At 53.6% G+C, this 24,257-nt stretch overlaps 2 protein-coding genes and 1 long non-coding RNA gene across 5 annotated transcripts in view; 1 reads left to right on the top strand and 2 right to left on the bottom strand.

The window, feature by feature from the left end:
• LOC125621599 (butyrophilin subfamily 1 member A1) overlaps positions 1 to 24,257 on the top strand; it is a 655,591-nt gene that overhangs the window by 569,274 nt on the left and 62,060 nt on the right. The window lies entirely within an intron of this gene.
• Positions 8,147 to 9,654, bottom strand: LOC142069264 (maestro heat-like repeat-containing protein family member 7). Its single transcript, XM_075119878.1, has 3 exons — positions 9,589 to 9,654; positions 8,745 to 8,849; positions 8,147 to 8,344 (listed from the first exon to the last, which is right to left on the bottom strand). Exons 1-3 carry the CDS (start codon positions 9,646 to 9,648, stop codon positions 8,147 to 8,149), a joined length of 363 nt encoding a protein of 120 aa, XP_074975979.1. The 5' UTR covers positions 9,649 to 9,654.
• On the bottom strand, positions 17,211 to 22,194 carry LOC142069280 (uncharacterized). Its single transcript, XR_012665055.1, has 2 exons — positions 19,156 to 22,194; positions 17,211 to 18,251 (listed from the first exon to the last, which is right to left on the bottom strand). It is a non-coding gene; the product is annotated as an uncharacterized LOC142069280 (long non-coding RNA).

The raw sequence follows: 24,257 nt of genomic DNA on the forward strand, positions 1-24,257 counted from the left end.
TACTGCACCCCGTGGATGGTGCTTCCTGCAGTAAGTGACTGGGGAGCAGTAACACGAAGGGGGATTGCCGAGGACTAGGCCTGCTGAAGGCTCAGAGAGGAGCGGTTTCGGGGGGCGGTTAACCCCTGGGAGTGTGTGACCAGCGAGAAGGACTGTGCAGTAGCAGGGTTCCCCTGGGGATTGCAGCGAGCAGTCCAAGGGGCGGAGGAGCCTGCAGCTCGACCCTGGCAAAGAGGTGGTGACCTCGAGAAGGGCTGGCACACTAGGGGTTCTCCCTGGAAACCGTGGGGAGCTGAGAACACACGGGCCTGTGAGTCCACAACAACTTGGGAGGAGCGGAGTGATGGCCTGTCCCCGTCTCCTTAAGAAGGACATTGTAACCCTGTGCAAAAAGAGAGGGTTAAGCGTTGGAAAGTTCACCAAAGCAGAGTTAATTGTGCAGCTGGAGGAGGATGACTGCTCTAAGGAACAGATTCCTGACCCCAACTGGGGCTATAGCAGGATCTGGGAGCAGCTGGAGTGGGAGCCAGACATCGCCAAGACTCCTGTCTCCGACCAGACGAGGGTCTTCACGATCGGGTTCCCCATCGGGGGATCGAGATGGACGGGATTGGAGCTGAGTCTGAGAGAGCAAGAGGACTGTGGGAGACAGCGAGAGCCCGAGAAAGAGCTGCAGAAGCAGCAGCAGCATGAACTGGCGGTGGGGGAGCGGAGAGGCCTAGGGGACCCCTCAGGGGTGAGTGGGGATAGACCCCGGGGGGCCAGTTCCACAGGGAACCTCGAGACTAAATTGCTGCCCCTGGTTAAGGGGGGGGTGTGTGGATGCCCACCTCACTGCCTTTGAGCAGGCTGGCGATTTGAACCAAGGGGACCCTGCGGAAAAGCCCCGGTGTCTAGCTCCCTTGCTGGGTCCCAAGGCCATAGACTCCGTCAGCCAGATGGTTGGGGATGTGGACAGGCTCCCACTCCTGACCCCAACCTATATGTCTGTGTGGAGTTTCCTGGGGCCAGGCCCCCCGGACCTCCAGTGGGAGCAGAAGGTGATGGTCAATGGGGAGACATTCTTGGGGTGGCCAAAGGGCATGGGCTGCATAAACCTTCCCACATGCGGCCTGCGAGTGCTATCGACCACCCCTGACCTAAGGGAGGGCGTGAAACTGGAAGGGCCTGGTGTAACTCCTACCAAGGAATGGGAGAGATGCTGGGGCATCCATGGGAACGTTGGTGGCTTCGAACTTCCCCAGGTCACCGGCTAAAGTGACCCCGCTCAGTTCGATCTCGAAGGGGGGAGAGATGTGACGAAGTGGGACTGTTCTTAATGTTTCCTCTGAATAGTGTGGGGGTACCTCAGTTTCCCCCAGGCAGTTCTTAAGTATCTAGGGGGTGGAGTAAGGGTGTATGATCATTGCAGAGCCCTAGAGGGCAGGTGTGTGCAGGGGTCTGGACACAGAGAATGGCCGACACCCTGTTTCCTGGCAACTGATGGCCTGGGCCCTTCCCCCCCTGCAAGGTGAGAGCTGAAGGGTTGGAGAACAAAGGAATCAGGTGACCTCCTGGCCCGGGAAAGGAACAAAGCCCAGAGGAGGAGGGGCTGGAGGGGGTTTTCAGTTTGGGGCTGGCTGGGACATGGAGTGAAGTGCAGACGTGGTTGTCTGGCTCACTGCCCCCCAAAATGGACCCAGCTGAGGGGTCCCGTTCTCTGCACCTGCAAGCTCTGTTTTAGACCATGTTCCTGTCGTCTAATAAACCTCCTGTTTTACTGGCTGGCTGAGAGTCACGTCTGACTGCGAAGTTGGGGTGCAGGACCCTCTGGCTTCCCCAGGAGCCCCGCCTGAGCGGACTCGCTGGGGGAAGCGCACGGAGGGGCAGAGGATGCTGAATGCTCCGAGGTCAGACCCAGGAAGGTGGAAGCTGTGTGAGCTGTGTGTCCTGAAGACAGGCTGCTCACAGAAAGGCGACTGCCCCAGAGTCCTGACTGACTTCATGGGGAGCAGTTCCAGAGCATCACCCAGGGACTCCGTGACAACCCTGCCCTCTATCTAAGCCTCCCTGTTTCCAACTGCCCCCTCCTTAGACCCCTCCACCCTAACTGCCCCCCTAGAACTCCACCCCCTACCTGTCCCCTGACTGCCCTGCCCCCTATCCGCACCCCCGCCCCCTGACAGACCTCCGGCTCTCCCACACCCAACCAACCACTCCCTGTCCCCTGACTGCCCCCACAGAAACCCCAACCCATCTATTCCCCCCTGCTCCCTGCCCCTGACTGCCCCCCCGAACCTCTGCCCTGTCCAACCCCCCCCCCCCCCGCTCCCTATCCCTTGACTCCCCCGACCCCTCTTCATATGCTCACCCTCTGACCGGCTCCCCCCAGAACCCCTCACCCATCCAACCCCTCCTGCTCCCTGTCTCCTGACTGCCCCTTGGGACCCCATGCCCCTTCTCCAGCCCCCCCGGCCCACGTACCCTGCTGCTCAGAGCAGTGTGTCTGGGGTGCGGAGCCAGACACAGTGCCGTGCTCCCCCGCAGAGCGTGCAGCTCCCCCTCCGCCCCCAGAGTGCTGCATTGGGAGGGAAATCCTGGACCTTTTCAGAATTTTACAAATTCCTCCCGGAGGGCGATTTAGAACCCCAAAAGCCGGACATGTCCGGGAAACTCCGGACGCATGGTAACCCGACCACAGGGACTCCAGGATCTGCAGCTGCTGCCACCTGTATGGTGAATCCTCCGACTCATCACCAACCAGCTCTTCCCCATTCTCCAACCTGGCCCCACGGTCTGACCGTGCAGGAGAACAGAAACCCTTTGGGACAGCAGGAGAGTCTCCTCAATGCCGCCCTCTTCGCATGGCTTCCCGCGGTCACCGTGAAACATGACTACCCTGCCCCCAGGAGTCTCTCAAGGAGCTGCCGGCGCAGTCACTGGGCACCCACTCGTAATGGTCTCGGGCAGTGGCATTGCAGAGGGAGCTGAGCAGACCGTCCCTTCTGTGACTTCCTGAATTGCTGCCAGGACAGATTCTCCTCTGTGCTAGGGAGAGTCCCCGAGGACAAGCAGCTGTGGTGCAGGAGGGGGCAAGACAAACACTCCCCCTGAGCCCTTGACTAGCAGGCAAGCAGGACTCTGGGAGCCAAGGGATCGATGTGTCTTGCTGGGAGAGCAGAGCTGGAGAGCAGAAAAGGGCATTGGAGGAATTGAAGAAAAATCAGTGTCATGGCCGGGTCATGGGCAGCCAGACCTCGTGGTCAGAGGCAGAGTCCACACTCACAAGACAGGAGTCGAGAGTCAGCTGGGTCAGGACACTGGAAGAGCAGAAGCAAAAGACCAAATTGTGTTCAGAACCTCAAGTCAGGTGAGTCACCCTGAGTCCGGATGCCAGGAAATCAAGCCTGGGGAGTGGGAGCAGGAACAGCCAACACACGGTCCAGAGCCGGGGAGGAGCTCGGCTGTTCAGACAGCTTCTTCTTCCTGCTGCTGGTTTAAGGAGGTCCCGGGGGCCGATTAGCTGCTCTGGGACTCTGCCAATAGGAGCCTCAAACTGGGTCTGGACTTCGTCAGTCCTAGGTAAGCAGTTTTTCGTAGGCTTCCATGTGGCGTGCTGGAGGGTGGCTGCTCCCAGGAACCCTGCAGACCCGGGTTAATGACCCATGGGTCAGGACAGTGAGTGATCTCTCCCCGATCAAACCTTCTGCACGAAACAGTCTCCAGGGGCATCCTCTGAGAAGAAAAAAACACAGTCATGAGGACAAATAGGCTATGGAACAGGAGCCCCCTCTTTCTTGCAACAGCCCCAAGTGCCCAAAAGAGTGGACGGTTCTTACCTCCAGGAGATGCCTGGGATCTTCCATCTAAGCCTCAAGGGGACCCCTGTTGCTTGGTCTGACAGGAGGAGATCATCTGTCCCCACTGCTCCCTGCGCTGGGCTGGCTGCAGCACACATCTGTGTAAGAGGCTGGGCCAGAGAGATGTTACAATCAGAGTCCAGGCACCCCAGAAGGAGAACAGAGGGTCTGAAACCAGAAGACGAAGCAATCAAATCAGCAGATTCGACAGAGAAGTTTTCTACCCTACAGGGACATCAAAGAAGGTCTGTTAGGAAAGCTGAGATGTTAGTCTGGAAACTGCTAAGGCAAAGATTGTGACTTGTTAAGATTCAGTTTTAGTCACTACAAAGTGTGCTGTGCTTTGTTTCTCTCTTTGAAATCTCTCTTTCTCTTGCTTAGTATCACTTAAATCTCTTCTTTGTTACTATGCTTCCCAAAGCACCTCAGTGTTGTGTGTTCGAGTGAAGTGTGGGTCTCCAGCCTACCCAACAGGCTGAGCTGTGCCCTGTCTCTCTGAAGGTAGCGAATAATTTCTGAGCGGTGCTGGGCCCAGAGTCCAAGGGCAGTTCACCAGACATCTCGTGGGAAGCCCAAAGAGACCAAAGGAGCAGGAGAGATTCAGGCCCCACTGACCCATGGGAACTTCCCACAGAAGAGCCTACACAGGGCTCTAGACACAGCCACTTTGGGTGTGTACCAGAGTTCACTCAACCGCTAGATGCTGGCCAGGCCTCGTGTCATTGCTTTCTCGCTGGGCTAGCAACCCCGCTCATACTCACTCTTGCAGTTTGTTGGCTGGGAACTCAGCCCTCCAACCAGGTGACTGTCCTTTACTCCACTCCTTCCTGGGTCGTGCTCCTTGCAAACAAAGTCCCAAAATGTCTTGAACAGAAACAAAGCCTTCCACCCTCGTGGGGAGTTCTTCCTCAGCCTGATTTCGGTTCGGCCTGCCCTTCTTGGGTTTCTATGGTCTTCTATGTCCCCTTCCTTAGGGATGGTGAGAGAAGCCAGTCCTACCCTGGACTCCAGGGTTTGGCCCAAGGCCATCGACTGAACAGCTCGCTCTGCTTCTGGAGTTTTGCTGCTGTTTTCCCTTGTTTCCTCTCAGGTGGGGCTCACTTGGTCATCAATTTGGCCTAGCCCCAGGCTAGGCAGCCATAGGCCAAGCCACCCTGTTAGATACCCTCCTCCTTCCAATCCGGTCCAGCCCGGCTGACAGGTTTGCTGAGGGGATGGTGAAACCCCATTGCTGATCAGAAGGAGGTCAGAGTCTGTTCTCTAGGAGCTGAAGGTCCGTTTGTCCTGCTGCGGCAAGTGGAGCTGGAGAGCGGAGATGTTAGGTGAAAGAGACTGCATGATGGAGTTGGAGACTGAGGGACGGGAGCCTCCTCCCAGAAACCCTCCCAGGAGAACAGGTTTGAGGAGGAGTTCTCTAGGGAGCCTCTTGCTTGGAAAAAAACAAGGGTGGCACATTGATGAAGATGTCTCTGTCCCAGGGATGGGGGAAGCTCCCACCCAGGCTATGCAGCAGGGATCCCATTTCTCCCCCAAGAAACCCATTTTGCCCAAAGAAGTCAATGGCTCTTACCTCCAAGAGGGAGTGGGCTCTTCCCTCTCAGCCTCTTTGAGAACTACCACTGCTTGGCTTCCTAGGACAAGGGACCTGTCCCCACAGCTCCCTGAGGTGCTTCAGCTTCTGACTGCACCCATCTGGGAGGCTATCACACATGCCAGGGCCTAGAAGACATGCGGGGAGGAGGCTCCTCTTCATGTCAGACTCTGAGAGCCCAGAGAAGGGCCAAAGGAAGAATAAAGGGCAGGAGATGAAGCTAGCCCGGAGCCTCTGTCCCATCCTCACCTCCTCAAAGGTGGAGCTTCCTGAGCTTCAGTTGGGCAGACAGTCTGTAGCCCTGACACAAAGGTCCTTTTGCACCATATGGGGAAGGCAGATCTCTGCCTGGGAGCATGGGAAATGGGATGGGGGTGAGATCAAGGAAAGAGGGGAGGGATATGGGTGTGAGGGAAAGAGCTCCTACCCCAGATGAAGGAATTCGGGGGGCCGCGGAAAGGACACAGCTCCACAGAGAGGGGAGAGAGTGCCAGGGGCCTCCATTTCCGCTTCCACTCACCCCCCATTTATAGTGAGACACAGCAGTACCTGCAGCAGGGAGCGGGACTTGCTGAACAGGGAGGGGAACCTTGAGGAGCATCAGATGAGCCACAGCCCTTGCAGCGCCTCGGGCATCTGGTGCAAGTGCCGAATCATGTGAAGCTGGCCCATGACCTTGGCTGTGACATCCTCATGCTGCAGGGGAACGAGAACATGTCAGAGACTGAGACACTCCCCAGGAATCAGGGAGGATGAAGGGCACCTGGAACCAGCACCATCATTTCCACCCAGCAGCTGCTCATGTCTGAGTGGTGGATTCACCCTCCTGACCCCCAGGATGGAGGCTTGCTGTCCTCTCTAGTGACCTCCAGTGCCAACCCCCCTCCTTGTAGGGTGAGCTCCTGCCACTTCCCCATCAGTGCCCCTGACAGCTGTTCCACCTCCAACCCACCTGGGGACACCGCTCAAGTTCGGAGAACCCTCTCCTCCACCCCCACCTCCATCCCCACCCAGGTAGGGCAGGGAGGGGGCTCTAGAAGGGTGGCGGGGGGAGGGAGGGATTCTGGCAGCAGTGAAGTGGGATGGGGAGAGCTTGAGACCTTTCCCCAAGACACCCCAGTGACAAAAGCTGAAACCACAGGATGGCAGCCCTGGGGAACGGGACAAGTCAGCAGCCCCTGACGACTGAATCCTCCCAATCTCTCGAGAGTGGGTCCAGCCCTACCAGCAGCAAAACCAGCTTCCCACACCCATGTGCCTCAGTCAGTCACCATCACCAGTCAGTCCTTGGCCTCGCAGGCTGCCAGGGATGGGAGCAACTCTCGATGGTGGCTTGGGTGACATGGACACTAGGCCGTGGGGAAATGGGTGCAGCTCTGTGGGGCAGGAAAGGTTCCCAGAGGGCACTTAGGGGACTCAACTGTCCTTCCCAGGAGTGATAGCAGAGCACCACATCCTAAGAACAGAAGTCCATGAAGGCCAGAAGTCCTTACTAGGCTCCTTGCTACCAGGCCAGCGAATGGCGAGAGGATGGGAAGGAGGCCCTGGGCCCCACCCCAAGCTTCTGAGTCGATTGCAGCTGCTTACCGTGTCCCCCATCAGTTGCTGGGCTTCCCCCAGGAGGGAGTAGACCAGCACCAGCCCAGCCTGGCTGACACGCAGCAGGGGGTCGTGGATGGCCAGCAATGCTGTCTGTACGAAGGATCTTCTCTGCCCGACGGAGAAGAATTTTTCAAAGACCTAAAACCAAGAGGACATGAGGCTCGAGCAGATTGCCCAGAGCCAGCCTCCAAGTCCTGGCGGTACAATGGCGTCTAGTGCCCCAAAGGGCGGGGAAGAGAGCTGCTGTGGCCAAGGCAGTTCATTCCCCAGGAGGCTTTCAGGGTCCCAGGGCTCAGGGAAGCCCCTTTATTAAAAGGTGGCAGATGCTGAGGGACCAAAGCCTCCAGTGGCTCTTTCGGGAAGGCAATTTATGGCACGGGCCAGGATGGGCTGGAAATGGATCTCTAATGTGTGTGAGCAGGCCCACTCTGCTGTGCAGGGCACAGAGACAACAGGGGACCCTGTCTTGCTTCCAGCAGAGAGATCTCCTGCACCTCAGCGGCTAGAGGAGTGTGCGTGTGTTGTTACGGGGGGAGGGGGTTGGAGCTGACAGACCAAAGGTCTCTTCCCCCAGCAAAGTGATTTCTCTCCTCGCTGGGAATGGCCTCTGCAGCTCCTTGGTTTCTTCAAGGGGAATCCAACCTGCAGCCTGACAAGGACAAGGAGACTCCTGGCCCAGTCTCAGTGTGGGACCTTTAGCACCAGCATGTCCCACTGGTTGCTGGATGAGGAACTCTGAGCTGGAAATAAGGAGTGGGCTCTTTTCCTGTCTCCAGGAGGCATCCACTGCAGGGAACCCAGCCAGCCCCACTCCCTGAGCTGTGTCATGCCCTGGCACAGTGCCCTTACCTCCCCCACTCTGGCTGTGTTCTTGTAGCCCAAGAGCCGGCTGTCCTGGTGCCAGTCATAGCACCAGAGATCTTCCGCCTCATGTATGGTCAGGCCTGGAAGAGAGAGAGAGAGAGAGAGAGAGACGTTTCTCCTCATTCTGGTTGCAGTTTCTGTGTCCTTCCAATCCCATTGGTGGCTGCACAGTGGAGTGGAGAAGAACAGAGGCAGAGAGAGACTTGTCCTCCGGCTGGGGTCAGTCTGAGAGAAATGGTCTGGGGTCCCATTATCCACCTGTGGTCACTCTCAGTCCCCTATTGGGTTCCGTGTCCCAGCTGGGTTCCTTACCCCTCTGTTGGAGCAGCAGCTGGTAGAGCCGGTAAGTCCCCTCCCTGGCCTGCCGGCTGATGTCCTTGTCTGGATCGCTGACCAATAGAGCCAGCTGGGCCACATGGCGACCCATCTGAGGGAACTCGGCTGAGATCTAATGGAAGGGAGAGCAGAGGGGACTCCATCAGCATTTTTCTGTCATCTCCTTGTCCCCCCTGGGCCAGAGGGCTCCTTCCTCTTAGCCCCTCTGCAGGAGACGCTGGGGGAGAGGAGCTTGAGATCAACCTTTCATTTGCTCTGCTGCCAAGGGAGCCTGGAGCTGCTTTGGGATGCCAAGCAGGGGCTGGAGCATGGTCCCCTTAAAGGCCCAGGGACAACACTGAACCAGGACAAGAAGAACTTGACATAAGCCTAGCTCAGTCCTGCTCTGACTCTGCCTCCCCATGAAGAACCCTCCTAACCCACAGCCCCGGCAGCAGCAGCAGATCCTGCAGCCCGCTGGAGCCAGCCCGCCTCCGCCTGGACCCAGCAAGCTGGGCTCGGAGCTCACTTACGTCAAACTCAGGGAGGGTGACTGTGTATCTCAGCAGGGCTGTGCTGCTCCTGATAGCCCTGGCTCGCTCCTGCGACACCCTGGACACGACCCAGAGGTTGACATGCTGTGGGGAAAGGAGGCAGGTCAGACTCAGTGGCCAGCTGCTCCTGCTTTGCAAATGAGCCCCATGCCCCCAGCCCCAGGGGCCTGAGACATTCTGCGCAGGGGGGAATAGCTGAGTCCTTGATGGCAGAGCTTTAGAAGGGGATTCTTTCCCCCAGGACGCAGCTTGTACCCTTCAGGTCACAACTTCTCAGCGTCTCTCTAGATTGGGACAATGTTCGGGGTCGGGGCTGGTCCCATCCTCCCAGAACTCCTGATTCCTGAACAGTTCACCAGAAAGAAGACTGAATCCTCGGCCCTTCCCTGCTACGCAAATCCTTGGGGGGATGTAGGGAGTGACTGAGAGCACAATCCCCCCAGGAATTTCAGAGCACATCAGAGGGAAGGGCTGATTCCCTGGGCTCCTCCTCTTTCTCTAGGAAGGAGCATGTGCCTCTTCTCTGAGAACCATCTCCTGAATCTGATGGGCTCTGTGTGTTGAAGGGGTGGGGGAAGGGTGGGTTTTCAGACTCTCACTCCCCAAGACAGCCAGGAGCCCTGTGCTTAGTGCTCAGCAGAACCAGGCAGAGCTCTGGCTTGGAGCCCCAGCTCCTTCCTCTGTCCCTCAAGAAGGAAGGACCTGACACTACATTGCACTGACCTCCCCAACCAAGGACGGCCCACTGGGGACCCAGCTAGGAGGACAGAGTAGAAAATGCATCTTCCAGTCTCCCAAAGAGTTACGGTCAAATGGGGCTCACCTCCAAGATGAAGTGGAGCCTGTCTGTGTCTGGGGACTCTGCCAGCAGGTTCCCCAGCATGGCATCCAGGACCTCTGGGATGACTTTGTGCAGAGTCTGCAAAGCATGGGTCAGAGTTAGGGAACCTGGGCCTACACCTGCCACAGGATGGGAAGAGGGGTCTCTGGGAAGCACTGGGGAGACTCCCAAACACATCTCCTGGCCTTTCTCCTTCACATCCCACTGCAGGCAATTCACAAGAATTGATGACCCCTGGACCTTTAATCCATGAGCTTAGCAGGTCTCTGCAGAGGGCCTTGTAGGCAGAAGAGTATGAAACAGCCAAGTTGCTATGGATGGAACCTGGGCTTCTGGGCAAAACACAGCTTATGAAAGAAAGAAAGAAAGAAAGAAAGAAAGAAAGAAAGAAAGAAAGAAAGAAAGCAATCCCCCAGGGAGGGGTAATCTCTTCCCTGCTGGAGGGAAGGATCCAACCCTGCAGCTTGTTCCATCTCCGCTACCCCACCCCTAAATCTGGAGCTCCAGCAAATCAAGGGAGCAGGGACCAAGGACTACTCTCGAAGAGGAGGAGGATGGAGGAGGAGGAGGTACCTGGATGCCGGTGGTGTCCTTCTCCGTGCCCAGGGTGAAGACGGAGTGAAGGGCAGCTCGCAAGAGGTGGGTCTCTAGGGCTGGCTCCAGGGCAGGTTTCATGGTGCTGGCAAGAGAGAGGAGCTGGTATTAGACTGTGCACTACGGGGGTGGGACTGTCGCCAAGATGGACACCAAGCCACAGGGATAGACGCACAGGCTGGCGAGAATGGAAACTGAGGCACTTCGCTAGGGAATGACAAGGCCAAGGCGTCCCAGACAGACAGTGGCAGGACAGGAATAGCTCCTGTTCACTGGAGCCTGCTGCCCCTCCTGTATCTGAGCCCGGGAGTGAGCCCCTCCCCAAGGCCCCTGTCATGTGATGGGAGTGAAAAGAAGAGCCCCGCCAGGAGAAAGTGAATCTTCCCACCCCACCATCTCTGCCAGAGGCGCCACTCTTGGGAGGTGACTTGGGAGGGGCAGTGACGGTGACTCCCAGCCTTGGGCCTGATCAGCAGTGGGGTTAGGGGAGTCGGCGGGGTGGGGGGGTGGGGCTGTCTCGGTACCAGAGGTAGCCCACTGCAGCCAGGGAGTGGGCGAGGACGGCGCTGGGTGACGAGTCATCGGGAAGCTCCTCGATGAGCTCCTGTGAGACGCGAAAGAGACAAAGGAGCGTGTAAGATTCAGGCCCGACTGACACCTCCCAGTGAGGAGATGACACAGCCAGTGCCCCACATGGCCAGCAGGATCCCCCACCACCTCCCGCTCCCCCGATTCCTTCCTGCCCATCCGACTTGTCCCCCTTCCCGGATTCCTGCCCAGCTCACTCCCAATCCCCTTCTCTCCTCCTCCCTGTCAAAACTGCCCCCATTCAGCCCCATCCCGACGACCGAGCTGGGACCATGTGATTCCTTGGCCCCCACTCTCAGCTGCCCTCCAGCCGCACAATTCCCCCCCTGCCCACTACTGACCAATCTCACAATTTCTCCCTTCTCTTCTCCCAAGTCTTCAGCCCCAGCAATCCTTGTCCTCTGCTGCCCCCTCCAACACCACCCAGCCCCCACCCATTAGCCCGGCCATACCCCTGCCAATCCCATGTCTCCCTCCTCCCTCCAGCTGCCGTATGGCGTGTCTCACTCACCACGATCCTCTTCACCACAGCCGCCTTGCAGCAGTGCGGCTCCAGCGTGTCCTCCCCTCTCTCCCGTGCAGCCAGACATGCGGGGTAGATGGCCTGAAGGAACAGGAGCTGCTGCCCCTCATCCTGGACCCACCGGGAGTGGGGTATAGTGAGAGAGAACCTGTTAGCTCGGGACCTTCCTACCCCACCCACACCAGCTCCAGGGCTCAGGCCTCAATGGGGGATTGTGGGGACCCGCCTATTGTCCAAATCCCCCCCCACTCCTACACAAGCAGGATCAGGAACTGGGACAGTGCCTGTGGGGGGAGACGACCTTGGCTGTTGTGGGACAAACACCCCCATCTTGGGGGTCCCACATCATGGATGCAAAAGGGTCCCATTGGGGGTGGTGGATCAGGAGGGACAAGACCCTTGGCAGGGGGTGGGGATGCTGGGAAGGGACAGGGCAATCTTGGTTCCAGCCCAGGTGGGGAACATTTGTACCTTATCTCTGCACTGGAGCTGCTCTCGGATGACTTTGAGAGCAGCTTCATCTTTGGCCACGTCCACCCCTTCCTCCTGCTCTGAATCCAGGGGGGTCCCTGCACCAGGGAGGGAAGGACAGGGGCGTGGTGGGCAGAGCAGGATTCAAGACCCCCCTTCCCACCTTAGGCACCCAGGGCAGATCGGGCCCCATATCTCCCTCTCAGGGATGCCTTCAGCCCCCAACAGCTGCAGAAGCCCAGAGCAGAGCCCCCCCTCCACTGGCCAGGACTCCAGGGGAGGTGCCGATTCCCCCGGCCCCGGAGCAGCAAGGACCAAAGTGGCAGCAGCTCTTCACGCCCCCACCCCCAGGTCCCCGTGTGGAAGGGGCAGCTGTGTGACGGCTGCTGCTCTCAGTGGGGTTCGCGGGGCTCAGGCCAGACACCTGGGCTGGGGACCCCCCCCCCATATCCCTGGGAGAGCGTCTGGGCCCAGGGTGTTCGCATCCCGTCCTCACCCCTCCCGGAGCCCAGCCTGGCTCCTCACCTGGAACAAAGCAGTGGCCTCCATCGGCCTGGCTGCTGCCAGAGGCCCAGGTGCTGCCGCTGTCCCAGGCTGAGCTGCCGGTGCTGGGACAGGGACCTTCCACCTCCTGGCCGGCGGGGGCTGGAAGGTCCTCAGAGACCGGGCAGGGCGATGCCTCCTGATGGGAACGAGGGCTGGGCTCCTGGGGCCGCTGCTGCCCACACAACAAGCCCCAGAGCCACCCTGCCCGGCGCCCCTTCTGGGCTGGGTCCTGTCTGCAAAGCCGCAGCCTGGGCCAGCTCCACTGGGGCCTGGTCGGGGCCTCTCCCAGCTCGGCGCCTGCGCCGGGAGCCGGGGTCCTTTTCCAGAAGGCCGGGCACTTCCGCCGTCTGGCCTGGACGGGACCTGCTTCCCCGCCAGCGGGGACGCAGGGCTTGCTCTGCCCCTTGGGAAGATGGCAGCTGCTTCCCTCAGGCTCTGGGGCCACCTGCAGAGCCTTCCTCCTGAACATCCGCAGGAGCCTGGCCATCCTGGAACCGAGCGGGGAGCAGGGGTGAGTCTGGGCTCAAGGCAGCCTTTTACTCATGGGCCTTTTCCGTCCCTCCTCCTCCCTGCTCCAACCACAGCAGCCCCTTCTGCCCCCACAGGAGTTCAGGGAGTGCCATCTACACACACGGGCAGGAGTTCATTGCATGATCTGCTCCCAACGTTCCCCCTTGTAATCCCTGCTGCTGCAATATCCAGGAAGTCTCATCCTTTTCCAGCAATGGGGTCAGTCCCAAAGACCATCGGTTACTCTGGACAAACAGTCCCCTCCTGTTGTCCCAGGCCACTCTCCCGCCCAGGCTAGAGAAGGAACAGAAGCCAGGAGTCCGGACTTCCCCTGGGAAACCATTCCCCACGTCAAAGTCACAAAGGCCCTCAGCACAGGAAGCACAGGGCCCTTCTCGTTCCCCATTGATTTCCAGGTTCAGCAGCTCACAGGGTCTGGCCCAGCTCAGAGACTCTCAGCCTGGGGAAGGGTTGGGAGGGAAGGGCTGGGAGGGGAAGGGCTGGGAAGCCCCATTGCTGGAACCTTTCCAAACACACTGGAGACGGCTCTGGAGAAGCCCCTGCCTGGCCTCAGAGTGAGGGGCTCTTGGGGGCTGTTTGCAAATGAAATCCCCCTTTGGAGATAGTCTCTCCCCCAGACAGACAGGGGAAGACACCGAGGAACCCAAATGCCACTCACTTGCTCTCAGTGATGGGATGATGGATGGCGGATGTTCAGGGTCAGCAGACGTCCCTCACCCTCCTCCTCACTCTCCAAGCCCAAGGCAGGCTGGAGAGGGTGGTGACCTCAGGAGTTACCCTGCCCAGCCAGCAGGCAGGGTGATGACACGAGGGCGATCGACCGGTTGTGAAAACAAGAGTCTGTCTTATTGCCAAGGGACGGAGAAACTCAGCCAGCAGCAGGGGGGTGCAGAACACGGCCGTAGGGCGGAGGTGACAGCGCCTCCAGGATCCTGACATCCCAGCACTTTACACACCTTCCTGGAGCCTCCCAAACCCACTGGGCTGTAGCGACGGGACCCCAACCCTACTGATGGCAAACGGGCCTCAGCTACCGGCTCAGGGCCACACCGAGTGTCAGAGCCATGGATGGACCCCTTCACTAACCACTGCCGCACACTCCCTCCCACAGCTGGCAATTGCAACCAGGCCCTAATGTCTGGTCTCCCTGCCTTTGAGAGGGATGGTCACTCCTGCTTCCATTGCTGCCTCTTGATCTGTGGGACTTTGGGCAAGTTGCTCCCCCTCTCTATGGCTCTCTGGGACTCACATTCCTGAATGGGCTTTATAAAAGACAATGGTTAAAGTTTGGCCCCAACTAGTTCTTGTTTCTCGAGACTAGCCATTTTAGCAAAGTTTAGAGTTCTTGACATTCAACACCTGGAAACATCCCTTTCTCCTTCGCAGATGGCCTTAACGTCCCTTATCTCACCCAGGCTCCCTGCTGCCTGGAGTTAGAGAATTGACCCTGTTCCCATTGGACCTACCCAAGGTGTCACACAGCAAAGCGGTGACGGAGCCAGAAAGAGAAGACAACTGTCCTGATTCCTGTTCTAACTAACAGACAACAAGCCCCCAGAGGCAGGGATAAAGCCCAGGAAATAAGGTGTGAACATTTTCATGGAAACCTTTTTCTGTCAGAAAATCCATTCAAACGAAACCACTTTGTTTCTTGAAATCATAAGAAGTAGGATGAAAATTCTTTGCAAAAATATCTGTTTGCAAAACAAGAGCATCTCCTGTCCGTCACAGTGCATTAAACTGTCTCATCGTACACAAAGGGGAGACACTGTGCTCTAGAAAATTGGATGAGATGCTTCAGTCTGAGCTATGTAGTTGCTGCTTTTCACAATTTCAAAACAATAAAATACAAATCAAATCGAATATTAGGTTATAATCTGATATGGCTCAGTGTGATAGGACACCCCTTAGTCTGCACTGCTCCGAGTGACACTCTTCAGTGGATCCCCAGCATCCAGCCATGGCGAGATAGGTGGGAGAGGATTGTTATTCATACTTGACAGAAGGAGAAACGAAGGCTGAGAAAGGAGCAGGACTTGTCTTAGCTGATGCAGCCAGTCAGTAGCAGAATTGCTCTCAAATGAGCTACAGACCAACAATTGTTCATAGTAATTATTCAGCAATTATTTCAGAAGAACTGGAATGTTCGAGAGGATCATGAACTGCTCCGAGACAATGAATGGAGAGCAGCATCCACATTGGTCAAACGTATAACTGATTGTGACTTATTTGCTTGGTCATAAAAGAGAACAACAAAGACCAGAGTTTCCTCCCTGTCAATAGCCCCCTCCTCAGCCAATCAAGGTTGAGACTTTGAGGGGTGGGAGGCTAAGGGATCTCATCAAATAGCCCAAAGAATGGCCCTGGTCACCACCGAGGGGATCACTCTCGGAGCACTAGTCCAGTCTCACCTCTCTGTGAGGGCCTCCCACAACCCCCCCGGACCCCACTCCACACACAGAGCTCCTGGTGGTGGGAGGAGAGCAGAGGAAAAGGACAACGAAAGCAAGAAGAGAAAGGTAGGAGGGACAGAGGAAAAGGGAAAACAAAAAGGAGAAACCCCAATGTCCCCAGTAATTCTAAGGGACAAAGTCCTAGGTCGGAAATAAAATACTGCCCCCACAATCTAATGTTTTCCTTTCCTAAAAATCAGCCGGCACCTCATGGATCAGACTGAGCAGGTTCCAAACTTCTCCGTGGCTCTTACCTTCTATACAGGGACGTCTGTTTTTGAGCGAAACCACTAAAAGAATAGGAGAAAACTCCAAAGAGGGTCCTCCTTGTGCTCACGTACGTGCAAGTGAATGCTCTCTCAGTCCTCCAGGAGAGACCTCGAGAAGGAGACGTGCTGAAGCAAAGCCACAGGGATCTCCGAGGTGGCCCCTGTCCTGCACCCCTGTCCTGCCTGGCTGATGTCAAGATCTCTCTGTGAGATCATCGCCTCCCCACCACCTTTGTCCAATTGGCTGAAGTCCTGCCAAAGGCCCTTGTGATGTCACTGCCACACCCACCCCTCCCTTGCAGTGCTGATGTCCTGCCCCTGTCCAGCTACACTGGATGTTTGAGCTGCTTCCCCTGGATCACCCCTCTCAATGAGCGTTCATTGTGGGCTCAAGCCGAACACAGTAAAACATCAAAGGCTTCTCCCCATGCTATGCTCAGTTTTTCATAAATTAGCAGACTTTATGGACAGAAGAGACAATTAGAGCGTGTCATCTGACCCCCTGCATATCACATGCTTTCTGGAGAGCATAGGAGCTAGTTTTTGACTACAAACATTCCAGAAAGGCATCTAGTCTTCATTAGAAGACATCAAGAGGTGGGGAATTCCCACCACTTCCCTTTCTAGTTTGTTCCTTTGGTGATGCATCCTCACGGTTGAATATGTGTGCCCTCTTTCTCATATGAATTGGTCTCTTTTGAGTCTCCAGCCACTGGGTCTTGTTATGCTTTTCTCTGCTAGATTAATGAGCCCTTTAATACCCGATATTTTCTCTCCATGAAGTCACTTCAATGACGTCACCTCCCGATCTTTTTTATAATCTAAACAGGCTGAGCTCTTTCAATAGCTCACTCGCAGGCATTTTTCTCCAGCCCTCAAAACGTTTCATTGCTTTTTGCTGCCCCATCTCCAATATTTCCAAATCTTTTTTCAAAGGTGGACACCAAAACTGGATGCAGTATTCCATGATCAGTCTTCCTCATGGTGTGTCACCTCCTTATACGCCTCACTGCTCTTTTCATACATCTAATGATGGCTTTAGCCCTGTTCACCACAGCATCACCCTGGGTGCTCATGTTGAATGGCTTGCCCAGCACGGCCCCTAAATCCTCTTCACAGTCAGTGCTTTCCTGGATACACTGTCCCATTCTGGAGGTGTGGCCTGCATGCTTTGTTGCTAGCTATAGGATCCTTCATTTGGTTATTTTCAAACTTGTTTTCTTTGAATGGGTCCAGCTTCTCAAGGGATCCGATTGCTCTGTGTCGCTGCCCTCTCCTCATCATTAATTACCATGCTGCTACTATTTTATCACCCACCAACATTAGCAGCAGTGATTTTTTATTTGCGTTGCAGTTCATTGATATTTATTTTCAAGAATTAGTCCTTGAGAGCCTCTTCATATCCCTAGTGCCCAGAACCTGCTCCACACAGCACAGCGAGAAAAGACCGCCCAGCCCAGCTGTGCCCTAGGGGCTAAGCACAGAACAACCTTAGGAGCTTGTGTCATCCATAGCTTCTGAACAACATGTGGGGGTCATCAGCTTACAAAGACACTCTAGACCGGTAGCGTAGACAGGCCCCAAATGTATCTAAGTGTCCCGCCTTGAGAAACAGGAGAGAAAAAAACAGAACCTTGATTAGCTTTATTTTATAGTGATGGAAACTGAGGCACAGAGAAGCAAAGAGATTCGCTCATGGTCAAAAAGCCAGGAATAGAAAATTTCCATCCCACCATCAACCTCAGCCTGCACCAGTCCACACAAGAGATCCACTTCCTGGACACTACGCTGCTAATAAGTGACGGTCACTTAAACACTTAAACACCAAATTTGTTAGTCTCTAAGGTGCCACAAGCCCTCCTTTTCTTTTTGCAGATACAGACTAACACGGCTGCTACTCTGAAACCTGTAATTAATTTCATTTGGTGACCATTAGTTCTTGTGTTATGAGATGGAATAAATAACACTTCCTTATTTACTTTCTCCACACCTCACGCGTTATCCTCCAGTATGTGCAGAACCTGCAAAAACAGGCGAGGAGGCGACGGCAGCGTGGTGACGAAAGTGATGAGGACATGGACACGCACTTCTCTCAAAGCACAGACCCTGGCAATTTGGACACCATGGTGGCAATGGGGCAGGTTCATGCTGTGGAACGCCGATTCTGGGCCTGGGAAACAAGCACAGACTGGTAGGACCGCATAGTGTTGCAGGTCTGGGATGATTCCCAGTGGCTGCAAAACTTTCTCATGCGTAAGGGCACTTTCATGGAACTTTGTGACTTGCTTTCCCCTGCCCTGAAACACAAGAATACCAAGATGGGAGCAGCCCTCACAGTTGAGAAACGAGAGGCAATAGCCCTCAAGCTTGCAACGCCTGACTGCTACCGGTCAGTTGGGAATTAATTTGGAGTGGGCAAATCAGCTTTGGGGGCTGCTGGATCCAAGTAGCCAACGCAATCACTGAGCTGCTGGTATCAAGGGTAGTGACTTTGGGAAATGTGCAGGTCATAGTGGATGGCTTTGCTGCAGTGGGGTTCCCCAACTGTGGTGGGGCGGGAGGACTGCATGAGCTTGGAAAACATGTCATCACGAGTGCGGATTTTTTGCCTTCTAATCTGGGATAGCCTCTGGGATGGAGATGATAGGGGGAGCGTAGAAACAGTTGCACCTGTGGGAGGAAAAAAAGGGAGAGCAGAATTAAAAAAGATACATTTTAGAGAACAAAGGGGAGACTCTTTCAGAGTGAATCAAGCGATTCAAACCACACAGCACATGTTCTTTCGATATGAGGTCGCGTTTTGCCTGTTATATTGAGTGCCTGCTGGTTTGGTGTGAGACATCACATGCGGCTGGGCACCAGAATTTGGCTTGCAGGTAGCCCTGGTAATCCCAAGGGGCACGCGGAGTTCGGCTTCTTCCGCCTTCATAACATGTGGGAATGCTTTCGAACTGCGGTGCCCTCCTGTCCCACATCAAGCAATGCCTGGTGGGTTGGCCACTGAAAAGGAGAGGCTGCAGTTTTCAGGTGGATGTGCAACACAACACACACACCCCCAACCCAATTCTCTGGGATGATCGCTTCACCCCTCGCCCCACCGCGTGGCTATCATCAGCCACACCCAAACAGCTCAGCAAGAACGGGCACCTCTGAATGTCCCCTTGAACAAATTCCCCTATTTCAACCAGGTGACCATGAATGATATCGCTCTCCTGAGGCTAACACAGAGAGATAAACAACGAATGTTGCTTGAATGCGCCCAAAACCCAGGAGCATTCGCTGCCATGCTCTGTGCTGCAATGATTCCAGACTACTTGCTACTGGCTTGGCGTGGTAAAGTGTCCTACCATGGAGGATGGAATAAGACTGCCCCACCCAGAAACCTTCTGCAAAGGCTTTCAGAGTAGCTCCAGCAGAATTTCATTGAGATGTGCCCGGAGGATTCCCGCTCCATCCCCAGACACATGAACAGACTTTTCCAGTACCCGTGAATCCACCCCAAGTCTTCAGGGCAAATGAATCGCTAAACACACTTGCTTTTAAACCCTTACTGTATTTACAAAGGTTCGCTCACCAGAAGTGCCTTCTCCGGCTTCATGGGTCAGGAGCCCGCCTTGGGAGGTTGTGGAGGGTGTTGGCTCCACAGTGATGAACAGTTCCTGGCAGCCGGGGAGAACGGATTCACCACTTGCTTGCTGTGCACTCTCCTCCTCCTCCTCCTCCACAAAATCCTCCTCCCTGTTGTGTGAGACTGCCCCCTTGCAGGTGTCCACAGACAGAGGTGGGGTAGTGGTAGGGTCCCCCCGTAGAATTCCATGTAGCTCATCGTAGTAGCGGCATGTCAGGAGCATCCGTTTGCCTCCTTTGTTTTTTGGCAGGCTTGCCTGAGCGCCTTAATTTTCACATGGCACTGCTGAGCGTCCCTGGAGTAGCCTCTGTCCATCATGCCCCGGGAGATTTTCGCATGTACGTTGGTGATCTGTTTTTTTGAATGGAGTTCTGCCTGCACAGAGTCTTCTCCCCATACTGTGATCAGATCCAGTACCTCCCGTTTGGTCCACGCTGGAGCTCTTTTGCAATTCTGGGACTGCATGGTCACCTGTGCTGATGAGCTCAGCATGCTGGCCAAACAGGAAATGAAATTCAAAAGTTCCCGGGCCTTTTCCTGTCTACCTGGCTAGTGCATCTGAGTTGAAAGTGCTGTCCAGAGCGGTCACAGTGGAGCATTCTGGGATAGCTCCCGGAGGCCAATACTGTCAAATTGCATCTACACTACCCAAAATTCGAACCAGTGAAGTCAATTTTACCGCTACTCCCCTTGTGCAGAAATCGATTTTAAGAGCCCTTTAAGTCAACAAAACGGGGTTGGTTGTGTGGACTGATTGAGTTTTAATGTGACCTAACGTGGCTAAATTTGACCTAATCGTGTACGGTAGACCAGGCCTAAGTTCAGAGAAGACTATCGCCATTCCCTCTCTTGTAAGTCTCCTGTTGAAACCACTTGGATCATTAAACAATGTCATCCAGGCATCTGCTACAACAGTAGTAGATCTCTGTCCAGCAATAGAAGCTATCCTTGGATCAATCAATCAGAGATATCCATTGAAAATCTGGAAGCAAAGACTTCAGTTCAGAAGTTAACTAATGAAGGTACTTATATTGACTCCATAAGTGAAGAGGACAAGAAGTGTTTGTTAAGCCAGGTGAAAAAGTACACAGACTTGATTCTTACAAATCTACAATAGCGATTTCTGGATTCTACTCAACCTCCACGTAGCTTTTACAGATGCCTGTCTTATAAAACACCGACAGTTGAGTGGAGTGAGGCACTCCCAGCAATGGGGCTGCCATGTGCTCAGGACAGAAGAGAGAATTTTGAACAAAGTGGAATATCATACCATGAACGAACGAAGATTTAACTTCAACTTTTCTAAAAGCCCCAGAGCCTGGAGTCCTGTGATAAGCACACCCATTTGTTTAAACCAAAATATGGGGTTTATGTAGGAAGACTTGAAAAAAGTGACTTCCCCTACTCCCTTCTCTCCCTGACCCCCCCGAGGCTCAAAACTCAAAAGATGAAAAGCAGACCCCACCACAAATTTATTATTTTTAAATATTTCATGATTTTTAAGGCAACCTGCTGATATTTGAAGGCTGTGGGTTGGCAAATTTCTGCAAGATACAATACAGTGGCATTCCAAGAGGACAGAGTTAAGGTTATATGGGGGAACTGGCAACTATAACTGAGCTCCTCCTGGTTAGCAGAGCTCTGTGGTTTGTTTTCCCCTGTAGTTCTAAGATTCTTTCCTATTGTTACATGGGGAAGATCTTAGCTGAGCATTTCCTTGTTCTCTAACAGCTAAGTTTGGGGCATTGACATCCCAGAAGGGCCTGGGGAGCAGAACTGCCTGTTGGTCAGCAAAAACAGGGTGGATTTGATTTAAATCAAATTGATTTAAATCGCTAGTCAGGAAGACTCGATTTAATCATGGATTTCTACATAAAAGTGTATTCTTGTTGGTTGTTATAACCTTAATACATATTCTTCACAACTCAGAGATAGATGTAGGTTTCATTTTTAGAAGGTACACACTATACATTTTTAAACAGTGATTTATTCTGAAAACTTTTCAGAGTAGTTTTACAGCTATATGAGAAAATGAATGATTGTTTGGTTATTTCATTTAGCAAAGGTAATTGAAGCAGATAGTTCACCTCCCAACGACTTGATAAATATCTCCAATTCAACAGGTTAATCGTTAATATTTGGAGGATTTTCTTGCCAGGCTGTAACAGGAGGAGAACATCACCAGACAGACATTTAAATTGTTTTATTTAACTAAAACAACAACGTTAAGTATTCTGGCTATTTTTCTTCAACAGCAAACATATAATATTTCAACAAAACAAGCATATGTCCCTCCCTTCTCACATTTATCTCCAGACTTCTCCTTGTCCAGATCGATTCCACCCCCAACAATCTTCTATTCATTGAACTTTTTGAAACTTTGCACTTTTAGAGAGAGGTAAGGGATTGACTCTGTGTACACAAATTTGCAGAGGGACAATAGAGTTGAAGTCTGTTATTTCTCACCTCTATATATTTATTTATTTGAAAACATTTTTGCTGTTAACAAGCATGTTACCTCTGGAGACACAAATCCACAGTTTGAGAACTGCTAAACTAAGCATAGAATCATAGAATCATAGAATATCAGGGTTCGAAGGGACCTCAGGAGGTCATCTAGTCCAACACCCTGCTCAAAGCAGGACCAATCCCCAACTAAAGCATTCCAGCCAGGGCTTTATCAAGCCTGACCTTAAAAACTTCTGAGGAAGGAGATTCCACCACCTCCCTAGGTAAAACATTCCAGTGTTTCACCACCCTCCAAGTGAAAAAGTTTTTCCTAATATCCAACCTAAACCTCCCCCACTGCAACTTGAGACCATTCCTCCTTGTTCGGTCATCAGCTACCACTGAGAACAGTCTAGATCCATCCTCTTTGGAACCCCCTTTCAGGTACTTGAAAGCAGCTATCAAATCCCCCCTCATTCTTATCTTCTGCAGACTAAACATCCCCAGTTCCCTCAGCCTCTCCTCATAAGTCATGTGTTCCAGTCCCCTAATCATTTTTGTTGCCCTCCGCTGGACTCTTTCCAATTTTTCCACATCCTTCTTGTAGTGTGGGGCCCAAAACTGGACACAATACTCCAGATGAGGCCTCACCAGTGTTGAATAGAGGGGAACGATCACATCCCTCGATCTGCTGGCAATGCCCCTACTTATACATCCCAAAATGCCATTGGCCTTCTTGGCAACAAGGGCACACTGTTGACTCATATCCAGCTTCTCGTCCACTGTCACCCCTAGGTCCTTTTCTGCAGAACTGCTGCCAAGCCTTTCGGTCCCTATTCTGTAGCGGTGCTTTGCATTCTTCCGTCCTAAGTGCAGGACTCTGCACTTGTCCTTGTTGAACCTCACCAGATTTCTTTTGGCCTAATACTCCAATTTGTCTAGGTCCCTCTGTATCCTATCCCTACCCTCCAGCGTATCTGCCTCTCCTCCCAGTTTAGTGTCATCTGCAAACTTGCTGAGGGTGCAATCCACACCATCCTCCAGATCATTTATGAAGATACTGAACAAAACCGGTCCCAGGACCGACCCTTGGGGCACTCCACTTGATACTGGCTGCCAACTAGACATGGAGCCATTGATCACTACCAGTTGAGCCTGACAATATAGCCAGCTTTCTCTCCACCTTGCAGTCCATTCATCCAGCCCATACTTCTTTAATTTGCTGGCATGAATACTGTGGGAGACAGTGTCAAAAGCTTTGCTAAAGTCAAGGAACAATACGTCCACTGCTTTCCCTTCATCCACAGAACCAGTTATCTCGTCATACAAGGCAATTAGATTAGTCAGGCATGACTTGCCCTTGGTGAATCCATGCTGACTGTTCCTGATCACTTTCCTCTCCTCTAAGTGCTTCAGAATCGATTCCTTGAGGACCTGCTCCATGATTTTTCCAGGGACTGATGTGAGGCTGACTGGCCTGTAGTTCCCAGGATCCTCCTTCTTCCCTTTTCTAAAGATGGGCACTACAAAAGCCTTTTTCCAGTCGTCCGGGACTTCCCCCGATCGCCATGAGTTTTCAAAGATAACGGCCAATGGCTCTGCAATCACATCCGCCAACTCCTTTAGCACTCTCGGATGCAACGCATCTGGCCCCATGGACTTGTGCACGTCCAGCTTTTCTAAATAGTCCTGAACCACTTCTTTCTCCACAGAGGGCTGGTCACCTCTTCCCCATGTTGTGCTGCCCAGTGCCACAGTCTGGGAGCTGACCTTGTTCGTGAAGACAGAGGCAAAAAAAGCATTGAGTACATTAGCTTTTTCCACATCCTCTGTCACTAGGTTGCCTCCCTCATTCAGTAAGGGGCCCACACTTTCCTTGACTTTCTTCTTGTTGCTAACATACCTGAAGAAACCCTTCTGGTTACTTTTAACATCTCTTGCTAGCTGCAACTCCAGGTGTGATTTGGCCTTCCTGATTTCACTCCTGCATGCCCGAGCAATATTTTTATACTCATCCCTGGTCATTTGTCCAATCTTCCACTTCTTGTAAGCTTCTTTTTAGTATTTAAGATCAGCAAGGATTTCACTGGGAAGCCAAGCCATATTTACTATTCTTTCTACACATCAGGATGGTTTGTCCCTGTAACCTCAATAAGGATTCTTTAAAATACAGCCAGCTCTCCTGGACTCCTTTCCCCCTCATGTTATTCTCCCAGGGGATCTTGCCCATCAGTTCCCTGAGGGAGTCAAAGTCTGCTTTTCTGAAGTCCAGGGTCCGCTTTCTGCTGCTCTCCTTTCTTCCCTGTGTCAGGATCCTGAACTCGACCATCTCATGGTCACTGCCTCCCAGGTTCCCATCCACTTTTGCTTCCCCTACTAATTCTTCCCGGTTTGTGAGCAGCAGGTCAAGAAGAGCTCTGCCCCTAGTTGGTTCCTCCAGCACTTGCACCAGGAAATTGTCCCCTACATTTTCCAAAAACTTCCTGGATTGTCTGTACACCGCTGTATTGCTCTCCCAGCAGATATCAGGGTGATTGAAGTCTCCCATGAGAACCAGGGCTTGCGATCTAGTAACTTCTGCGAGTTGTCGGAAGAAAGCC

Source organism: Caretta caretta, chromosome 14, assembly GCF_965140235.1.
Source record: "Caretta caretta isolate rCarCar2 chromosome 14, rCarCar1.hap1, whole genome shotgun sequence".
Taxonomy (NCBI): Eukaryota; Metazoa; Chordata; order Testudines; family Cheloniidae; genus Caretta; species Caretta caretta.

Coding starts and splice junctions, on each gene's coding strand:
- LOC142069264 (XM_075119878.1), bottom strand. CDS start 9,648: ATGCTGGGGAACCTGCTGGCAGAGTCCCCAGACACAGACAGGCTCCAC. Junction 8,850..9,588: donor GGCTCCACTTCATCTTGGAG/GTGAGCCCCATT, acceptor CTTTCCCCACAG/CATGTCAACCTCTGGGTCGT. Junction 8,345..8,744: donor TCACCCTCCCTGAGTTTGAC/GTAAGTGAGCTC, acceptor CCCTTCCATTAG/ATCTCAGCCGAGTTCCCTCA.